This window comes from Alligator sinensis, unplaced genomic scaffold (genome assembly GCF_000455745.1).
Source record: "Alligator sinensis unplaced genomic scaffold, ASM45574v1 scaffold2249_1, whole genome shotgun sequence".
NCBI classification, from domain to species: Eukaryota; Metazoa; Chordata; order Crocodylia; family Alligatoridae; genus Alligator; species Alligator sinensis.
The window spans coordinates 86,933-97,651 of NW_005843105.1; the positions used below are offsets into that span (position 1 = coordinate 86,933).

Genomic DNA, 10,719 nt, shown 5'->3' on the forward strand with positions numbered 1-10,719 from the left:
AGAGGAGCAGGGCTACCGGATGAGAAAGGCTCTGCTGGAGCGCTAGTCTGCTTCCTTGGTCTCTGGCTTCTCTCTGCTGATTCCCCAGACTGACTCAGGGAATGGGAAGAAAAAGTGAAACTTGAATTTAAGGCACTAGTGGCAAGAGAACTAACAGACATGCTAGTTAATGAGGAAGGGACAGATGACTGTGATGTGAGCGTTGTCAGGTCAGTGGTACTAAGTCTCCCACTTCTCGTCCTCATAGAGTGCGAAGGAGATCTGGGTTCGGATCCAATGGGGCTAAACGCTTTTCTCCTTCGCTTCCTAGAAGACGCGCTTGCTGCAGAGGTCCCTGCAGCGGTGCGACCGACAGAGGAAGGCAAGGTCACGGACTCAAAGATTCTGGAGTGGGCCTCGCTGGGGGTGAACCTCGGAGCCCGCAGCAGAGGGCTTCTTTTGTGCAGATCGAATCTGGTGCCAGAGTGGAGAGAAAACAGACGTGCTGGAGCGGCAGCACCAGGTGTTGAAAAACCAGATGCAAAGCCAACATCTTCCGGAGTCAGTGGCGGGGGTCTAAAATTATCAAATATTGGTTTACGGATGAGACCTTCTTTGGCATACTTTGCTGAGGAAAAGTACTGTGGTTCTGGCCTAGAATGCTTTAGAGAGGTCCACCTGAACGTTGGCTCTCGCAAAATGGACTTGCGCTTTTCTTGCATGGGTGCGGCAGACGTGGGAAGGAAGGGTGAGGCCAGCGGTATTGTTGGAGGCATGATCCAGGGCGTGTGGTCTGCGATGCTGGACGCCGGCTGGAGCGGTGGCGGAGGAGTTAGCAAAGGGGGCGGAGGAGAGGAGGAGGACTGCTGCTGGGACACGCTTGGCAAGGCTGACAACTTTTTAGCTGCCCTCTGACCGAAACTTCTTTCCGAGATTGAAAACCTCCTGTTTCTCCTATCGCCGCTATCATTTTCTGGGGACTGGGAAATAGGCAAAGAGGCGTGAACTTCGGGAGTATTGCTCCGCTCTTCAGAAGGCGTCTGCATCTCCTCAGATGCCTGCGAGTCTGTGGACGTGTCGACACTAGGGCTACTTGATCGTGAACTGTCTGAAGACATCTGAGAGGAGTGCTGAGAAGCAGCGCTTGATTTTTCACTGGACCCACAGGACGTAGCACTAAACCTACTGTTTGGTGTGGACTCTAGTCTAGCTATTTTGATAGGAGGGTCATAATCTTCATCTTCAATGAACCGCTTGGGTGTCTTAATGATCCGCGAAGAAATAGCGCTCACGACTGGCATGATAAACTGACGGATATTTTTGAGCTGGGTTCTTCCCTTTCTGCCCTGCAGTTTAGCTGCTTCTTTCTCAATCTTCTTTTGTGCCCCCTTCTTTGCTCTCTGCAAGAGCTGCTTGGCTATTGTTGCGTCTGTCCTCTTTGTGGAAGGAATAATCCTAACAGGCTTAATCCTGCGGGGACTCTGCCTAACAGCACTCTTTTCATCTTTTGTGAGTGGTGGCGTACCATCTTTCTCTTTACGTACCCTTTGGGGTTTCTCCAGCTGCGAATTAATGACTAGCGCTGAAGCAGTCTTTAAACGTTCAGAAGATGGTGGCCTTCCTCTCCTGCGAACAATCTGAACCCCCTTCCTCCCAATCTGAAGTTTCCCTCCAGTCTTAAATTTAGATTTCAGTGGGGAGAGTTTACCAGTTCTTAATTTCTTGATTTTTGCAGCTTGCTGAAATGTAGTGGACGGTGCCCTTTTTATTTTCTTCAGGCTCTCTTTTTCTTCTTTGCTCCCCTTCTGAGCATCTGATGTGTCCTTCACCTGCGATACTTTGAACTTCACACTGCTAAGCGTTGGAGGCCTTCCTCGTCTCTTTTCCCCACCTTTCAATTCTTTCTTCTTTATTTTTTCCATGGATAGAGTTTCAGGCTTGCTTGGAGGAGAACACACTGACGAGGAGTCTGAGAGAGCAGCCGAACTTCGATCAGAACTGCTCCTGGGTCTCCCACGAGGTTTTCGTGGACTAGACTTAACTGAGGAGGAAAGAGAGAACGTAGAGTGCACACTCAGCTTTTCTGTATCGCGCTACCCAAGTCATATCAGAGTTTATGCAACACAAGTCACATGAAACAGGCTGTCAAACATTTTCAATCCACCCGCTATGGATACAACTCTGCCACAAAAACTTGTACATGAAAGAAATCCTGTAAAATTCTTCTATAGCAAGGATGTAGTCACATTTCAAGAAAAGTTCAAATACTTTTCAATCAAAAGGACAAATTTTAAAAACAATATCAACAATTTGAAAAGGGAACAGCAAATAACCAGGATTAATTTTTGAAACACCATCTGCAAAGAATGGAAAAACTTAAAAAAAAAATACATTTTTTCTAAAATATTTTTCTACATGTTACTGAGAATTGCATGTGGAGAAAAGTAGACTCGAGAGAGATTTTTACTGTCCTAAGATTTTTTTTCTTGCCTCGACTTTGGAATCAATGCACTCTCTCTGGCTGCACTTAAAATAGGCACTGGACACACGTCATGCAAGATTACATGCACCTTTAGCTCAATCTGCTACCCAGCAACCCTGCTGCTCCAGTTCTGGGTCTCTGGTCACACGTCTGCCAACGCACTTCAACCTTGCCCTCAAACACCTGTATAATTCTGGGACAAAGTTTCTTCGTAGCGGTTACTGCTCGTTGGTCAAACTGGACAGAGTATTGCAATGGGGATATTTATCCACTGGAATCTAGGTTAAGACCACCAAAATGGTGATCTGACCTAGACTACCAGAGGTGAAAGGTCAATAACCTCTCACAAGATGGAAGGTGGAATTGTTTGGTTTAGCCAAAATTCAACTGTTTCGTATCAAGTAGCTGGAATCAAAGACTGAGTTTATTGAAAGCGGTTAGGCAGCACTAAGAGCATCTCCGAAGGAGCTCTTTAGGGAGTTAAGTGCCACTTTTGTGTCAGTATATTCTGAGACCTGAATGTCTTCCCTAGCATGAGATTTGCACCCATGTCTCTAGCTACTTATGCCTAATATGGTTAAGCATAGCCCTCAAACTACATCATTAACATCAAAATAACCACCTCACTGAAATGCTGATCTCAGATTTCAGCATCTCATCCCCTATTAGTACTACTCACTTTCACGCACATCTCCTTTGCTTCGTAACAGATCAGACATAGTCTGTCCGAGAGCCTGCTTTAAGTCACTGCAAACTTGAATCAGGAGACAGGATATGGATTGTGTTATTGTTCCACAAGTACAAATCAGGAATTTGGAAAACCCCAAAACTAACCCCCCACAAACAAACAACAATAACCTACAGTGAAGCCATTACCCTATACTTGTGAGCAGAAAACAAATACAGGATTTCTAATCTTCATGATGGACTTAAACCTGACCAACTGTCATGGCTTTTCTAGTTTTAAGAGCCATCTCATGCAAAAAAAGTCAGACTTGTTGAAAACATCCCCCTAAGGGAAGAGGAAGGATTCTGCACTCCTTTTCCAAACCCCAAACATCTTCAAGTTATTTAAAAATAAGCTAAAAACCTCTGGTTAGCAGGTTATTAGGAAAAAAACCCCCAACCAAACAAAAAAGCAATCATGGACTTGAAGCATTGTATAAAGGTCAACTCTGCATGCATGCTGAATACTATGATTTGAAGATCATTCTCTCCACAAAAGTGGTGGAAGAGACAAGAAAAGTTCAGACCTTTTTACTGGAACTGCTGCTATGTACAACTGAATACCAACACCAGTTTGTAGGTTAGTAATAAGAGTTATAACAAGGATTATCTAGCTGCTGAGATCTTGCATAGTAAAACCAATGGTAGAAAGGAGGCAGCGTGCATCAGGTGGTATAGGGAGTACTACAGTACCAGGCAATAGCATAATTTCATAGGATTCCTTTCTTCCCCTCCCTTCCACCGCAATGCCACACACTGAGCGCATGAACAAACCGAAATGGAAGCAGAATGGGAATATTTCTCCTTTGCAAACATGATATTCTTCAGAATAAGTGGATAGTTGCCCCTTTTTTTCCTCCAATAGAAAAAGAGTGAAAGCTGTCCAAATTCAAATCTCTTTTGGAGATTTTTCTTGGGAAAAATGTTAACAGTCCAAGATCAACCACTGGAATTTAATAATGTCATTGAAATCCTAGCCACTGTATTTCAGAAGTCAAAGTAAAAAGATACCATGCTACATCTTATAAAGTTAACAAGTTTTAATTTTAATTTGTCCATTTTAGTCAGGTCTGTCACTGCTCACCATCTCCTCTCATCATCATCATCATCATCATCGTAGACAGTTGACTAAAAGCTCCCCTCATTAACTGTAGCAGAATGACAGGCTCCAAAGCTACAACTGAAGATCTAGAGGATGTCAGTGAGGTATTTATATTAAAATCCTCTGATTTCCCCAGGTGTATTATGAAGAGATACCTTCATAAGCATAACACGCTGCTTGTGAAATGTGGGACTCTGCCACGGGGCAGCTCTTCAAGGAAGACGCTGTGGAAGAGAGGTCTATGAGGCACGACCACTCAGGAACAAACGTTCGGTAAGCAGACTACTCGGAGCAGAAGACGCTCAGTTATTCTGCAGTAAGATCTCATTAGAAAAAGCTTCTGCAACGTACACAGCGGGAGGCATCAAAACACCATTACCCGTAAGCAACAGACAGTCGCGTAACTCGGACGTACCCGTGGGGGACTTGGTGGGACTTCGTACTTTGACCTCTTCATCGGAGCCAAAACCTAGGAACTGCTCATCCTGGAATGAAAAAGGGATTTTAGCATTCAATGACATGAATAATAATGTTCCAATATTTAACTAGACAAAAAAAACACTAAAAGGTTCCAATGAAGAGAAGAGACGTCTCTCTACAGCACCAGGTAGGTGTTCCTTCAGCAAACAGCTGCTAAATCAATCAATCAATCAATCAATCACACCACCACCATCTCGCCACGGGTTACAGCCACAGAACGCTTAGAGAAGTTCAGACAAAAACACCGCTTGCCGATGAGAATACACCTTAAGTGCAGGGATTCTCTTTTTACTTCCAAATTCCAAGACAGACCTAAGCCAAACGATGCTACGCAAAATACCCTAAAGGCCTTGTCCACACAGGAAAGCATTCAAAAAATATATTTATTTTTCTACTACATTGGAAAAACTATAGCAGTGTGCCCACACAGTTGCTTTATGAAACCTGTGCTATATCCCTTGCAAATCCCTGAGTTCATATAGCTTTCTAACTTATTAAAATAACCACATGGTATTCTGGGAAGATATCCACAGCACAATTTTCCACGATAAGGCTCTACTCATCCTGGGACTTAGGTCACAGCGAGTTGCGGGATGTCTAACTAACTGCAGGGATTCTGGGACAGGCTCAGAATAAACTCCCAGGACTCCTCTCCTGGCATCTCATACTTCAGCTTTTTAAACCACCGTCTGACAGCACAGCAAAACTGCTACCAAGTGCAGCAATCCTGACAATCGCCGACATGAAGAGTCCATTCTATCAAGTGCATTGGCAGCTGAACGGCTTTGGCTGGGTTGGAAAACAGGTACAGTAACACAGCTACAGTAGGATAAAATGAAGACGTTGATGCTGCGGCTGGACAGTCTTCTGAAGCAGCTTCTCTTGGAATGATGCTTCTGAGCTCAGCCAGCTAGTAGCTGGGTACAACACAGCTGGGGTCCAAAACTAGGATGACTGATGACAGCAGCAGACCCTCAGGATGTGGAAGACAACTTCCCTAGAAGTGGCCACACAGCTCCTCCCAAAATAGCAATGCGAGAGCTGCCCTCAGTGCAGAGAAGTATGTGGACATCACCACCTGGGAGCATGTCCCCCAAGTCCACTACCAGCCTTCAGCTGACTGGTTTGTTGGTAGATGATCAACTGAGAGACTGATGTCATGGAGGAGAGTACTTCTGTTGAGGAGGATGATGATACCTTTGGCCATAGCACTTAGCAATGTACAAGTGTAATGCGGTGGTTACTGCATAGCGGGGGTCCCTGAAATGACAGGGGCAGCCGATAGGACCCATACCACATGCCTATTCTCTGCCTCGACACCAAGTCTCCATGCTCATCAACAGAAAGGTGTATTTTCTCTCCAGTGCGGCAAGACCCAATTGATCATCATGGGAGACTCATTAGCATTGGGCTGAAAACGTCATGAAAGGCTATAATGCCATGATCTTTAAAAATTCTGGTCTTATAGAACAGAGGGAATTTGAACTCCCAAGACCCTCACGGAAATAGATTCATAGACGTTAGGGTCAGAAGGGACCTCAATAGATCATCGAGTCCGACCCCCAGATGGATGATGGTGCAATTCCACTTTTGTTCTGGGATATCTGGTTTATGCCGAGTAGTTACAGAATGACAGTGAGGAGCACAACTGGAAAGCTGAGAGGAAGATGGAGACACCTCTGAAAAGGCAAAATGCTTTTAAACAGCCTGCCTGCTGGGGCAGGTAGATTTTGCTTTATTATGCACAAAATCTGGACTAGCAGTGGGTAAGAGGTAAAGGTGGAAAAACAACAACTATCTTTATATCCCGAGCAGCCAGCAAGTGGTGTCTCCAGCTGGTCGTGGACTGGTGTCTGGAATATGCCATGCTTCTACTTTCAGGTCAAGATGTAATGCTGCAAAAGGAAAGTGCTGTAACCAAGGGAATTAATGCAATGCTCTCACGTCAAGATCCCATTAGAAACTGGTACAGGCAACTGTTTCTCAAAGAAATTGCTTCAGCCAAGTTCTACACAGAAGTCTTTACTGATATAATAATGCACATCTAAAAATCAACAAAATAAAACATGCCAAAAAGGACAGAGCATTCACATATTTATTGAAGGGCTTGGAAAAACAAGTGCAAGTCGTCTTTGTCTTGGATGGAAATAGCATGAAAAGGATGTGCCTTTTGGAGAAATGCAAGTTAACTCCCAGTATCCTGTGTTCTCCGCAGGATTTAGGTCTAGGCTAGATTGGGCAGTTGAGTGTGAACAGTGTTATTACATTATCCAGGAGCACTGTTCAACCCCTGCCTCAGGTCTAGGGTTCCTTCCTACATATCCTCTGTATCCTTATATTTCTTTGAGAGCCTCTCCAACTTCTGCTTTCTTCTGCCTTGGGAGCTTTCCGTTACGATGCCACCCCAAGGGCCAGTGAAAGTGTCCTCCTCCGTCATCGCACTTCTCCCAAGGTTTGCCAGGCCTCCAAGAGCTGATATGCCCTGGGTCCATGCAGGCTACAGAATGTCAGACGCTAAGGGGACAAAAAAATAGAACAGAAATTATTTCCCTAATAAAAAGGTCTCCATGCTAATGGTAATAACGTGTTGCTTTGTCACTATTCTGTAAGCTGGTCCCATCTAGTCTTCCCAGTCTGGAGTGCGCAGGGAGATGTCAAAACACTTCACCTTTCTTCTATCCCATCCCTGTGCCCAAGCTGGGAGCAACACAAACGCAGTAAACAGCTCCAACATCACCCCCGGATGGAGCAGCATTAATCCTGCAGCGGTTGTGCTACATCTGCATCGCTCTTCATGTGAGCACACCTCAGCACAGCCCAGAACTGCTGCCCATCAGGGAGCAAGAGCACCCCTCCCCCTTCTGAAATGGCTCCAAGTGCCCATTTGTTCAAATCCTCTGAAGTAACTGGTTTGAACCCAAAGCTTTAGCAGTGTTGCAGTGATGTAGTAGCCATAACGGTCCATAAACGATCCAAGAACCAAGGATCTTTGCGGGCGATATCTTTTACCGGACCAACTGCGTGGCTGGATCATTAGACGAGCTCTCAGATACAAGGGTGACTTCCATTCAAAAGCCTGTCTAACATTATCCCAACTGTGCAGCTGCCCACAAAGATCCTTGTAAGCCTACACATTGTGAAATGCCTGAAGTAGACTGTCAAAGTCGGGCAGCAGAGACAACAAAGGTAGCTAAAAGCTGAGAGCATGAAGTAAACTACTTCTTACTGCTGCTCTTTCTGAATTCGTCACTGCGATGAACATCTTCTGCACAAAACATTTGAGGTTTAGGCTGCCACAGCACTGCCAGCCTGAGAAGCGGGTAAGGAGGTGAGCAGTCATCCAGGAGCAGGAGGGATAGTTAAGCATGACAGGCAGAACAGGGATGGCACTTTGGATATTTCAGGGAAATAAGCTTTGTCTCCAACCTGGATGCCTTTTGAAGACTGGCTTTGGAGATGGTCAGGGAGAGAGAAGTCCACAGACACGGTCAGCCTAAGCTGTTGTAGGTAGGGCTGTGTCCCATCCAAGTCTTTAAAACCTCCCCATACAATTGTATTGTAATACAGCACAAATACTTACTATGCAGCCCCCGCATCAGTTTGAAGCTAGATCTCAGGCCATCTCCAACAATTAGGTCTTTGGCTCAGGGCTGGACAAGTTGGTATCTTGGCTCTTCAGGAGAACCTCTTCCTGGTCACGGCTCCTTCCACAGTCAGTGCCAAACTCTCTAGGCTCCCAAGGAGGTTTCCTGGTGCCCTCAGTGACAAAGTCTGGTCCAGCTGCTCACAGCATGGACAGGTAATTGGGGGAGGGCGGGGTGGGGGGCACTGTTTTTGGAGATGGGTCAGAGCGGCTTGGTTGTGATGTGGCGCTTGGCCGTCTCCTGAATACTCTGACTCTCCTGGATTTGCTCTGCCAGCAGCTCTGGCAGACTGGTAACTACAGTTGAGATGGGACTGGATATATGCTCTTCCAAACTGCAGTGAAGTGAAGGGTCATTTGCCAGGATCACACACAGCTGCTCTAATCAGCATGTAACCCCAGGTATGTGAATCCACGTGTGCTGAAATCTCAGATAGATATGAACCAAAACCCCACTTGCATGCCTGGACACACAGCAGTTTTTGCCAAAGGAAAGTTTAACTAGGGATAGAAGGAACAACTTTCCTCTGTAGACAAGGCCTATGCGAGCACGCCCTATTTCCAGGTCACACTGAGAAGTATTACATCACAACAGTGCTACTATACTTCAGCTTTTCTACTACACCTATTTCATGGCTAACATCTCACGTTCCCTTGTATTATCACAGCTTTGAACTCTGATTTCAGGAAAGTTCATTTTTGAGTATTGTAGAGTGCCAGGAGCTTCTCAGTGCGCACAACTCTGACCCAAATCTCTCCGAGTTAGGGAGGTCATGCAACCACCTCCTCTGAAGATGGATGTGTACCAGCTGCTCTGCACTGCATGAATGGCAAACACTGATCCACAGAAACACAGCAAGTACCACCAGTACTGGAGCCTGCTTACCCGCAGGGAACTACGGTGGAAAAACAGCAGAAAGCCATCTTCAGTTTTACCCAGCCAAGACTAAGCCCATCCAACCATGTTTCAGGCTAGGGCTTAAAACAAGGGACATGGTTTGTACTTATGGACGACCTCTCATTGTGCTATATTATATCTACCCAACTACCCTAGGCTAACTAGAGTAGCTGAGGTGCACATCTACGCCTTCCTCTTATCCACAGCCAGGGGAGGCTGGTTATTACACTACTAGATCCACGGATCAACTGATACTTTTGAACTGAACTTGAAGCAGCGTTAGGGGTCAATAGGAATACTCGATCCTCCTACAGGTCGGCCTTGAAGGATGGACACTGACAACTCGCTCTCTAATAACTAAATGCTCAACTGTGTATTTTCAGGCCTCTTCGTTATAATCTGCCTTATCCAATGTGGACATGAAGCCATTTTGGAGAAAATCATGGGACAACATCGACTCAAATGTCAATACATAAGCAATACCAGTTTCTCTACCTTCAAACCCACACAGACCTGCTGCCCCAGGAGCCTGCTGGAGATCAGCAAGCTGCTGGCAGACAACCGGCCAGAACTAAGCAAGCCAGAACCGGGAAGACAAATATTTTGAAGAGACACCTTCCACCAGCTCTGCAACAGTCCTCACGGGAGCCCACCTGCGAGCGGGCAGATCAATCCATGGCCTGCAGTCCTTCGCTCAGCACTGGTTCTAGCCATCCATAAACTACTGCCTGTCAAAATCACCTATAATTTGTGACTGCCAAAAACCCCCCAAAAACCAAAAATCCATTTTAGACGATTGCCCTGGTAGGGACAATCTACTTCCTTGCAACATCCGAGCTGGATTACTGGAACTCAGTCAAAGCAATTCCTCAAAAAGTTGTTAGCTAGCTCCAAATACATGCCTCATGCCCATATACGCGACACTCGAGCAACATCAGCCATTGCTCTGCTCATGTGAGCCCACCATAAAGTACTGCAACTGCATCAACGAGGAGACAGCTGTCCATTTCTGAAGGTCCTAAAAGGCACCAGACCAACTTATTTATTTTTAAACCTACTCTTACTAAGGGACCAACTCGTCAATCAACCGAAGCTTCAAATAAAACAAACCATCTCAAGGGTCACACGACTGACCACAACAACAGACCTTTCTCCACAACTGACCCCAAACTACAAAACTCTTCCAAAGTTCAAGAAAATAAAGTGTTCAAAAGAATGGACCACAGATCTCTCTGCCTTCAGGATACCTCTTTACATGGCTGTTTCCACAACTGCAACAACGGGAAAGAAGGCCAACACTTGTCTACACCTAGACAGAGGGAGAGGAGTGCAGCTGGCTCCCAACCGAGTCAGCGCTGGGCCGGACGACAGCGGAGGAACGCCCTGGCTCAGCAGAGAAGGCTGCCAGT

General features: G+C 45.8%; 1 protein-coding gene across 2 annotated transcripts in view; it reads right to left on the bottom strand.

Moving 5' to 3' along the window:
- KMT2A (lysine methyltransferase 2A) overlaps window positions 1-4,878 on the bottom strand; it is a 43,417-nt gene extending 38,539 nt beyond the window's left edge. For both annotated transcript variants that reach the window (XM_025193829.1, XM_025193828.1), the window contains exons 1-2: window positions 4,705-4,878; window positions 1-2,020 (exon numbers count right to left, since the gene is read on the bottom strand). The exon at window positions 1-2,020 is cut by the window's left edge and continues 679 nt beyond it. In XM_025193829.1, coding sequence (XP_025049614.1) covers window positions 1-2,020; window positions 4,705-4,810 — 2,126 coding nt within the window. In that variant the 5' untranslated portion in view covers window positions 4,811-4,878. The remainder of the gene's footprint in view (window positions 2,021-4,704) is intronic.
- Between the last annotated feature and the right edge of the window lie 5,841 nt (window positions 4,879-10,719).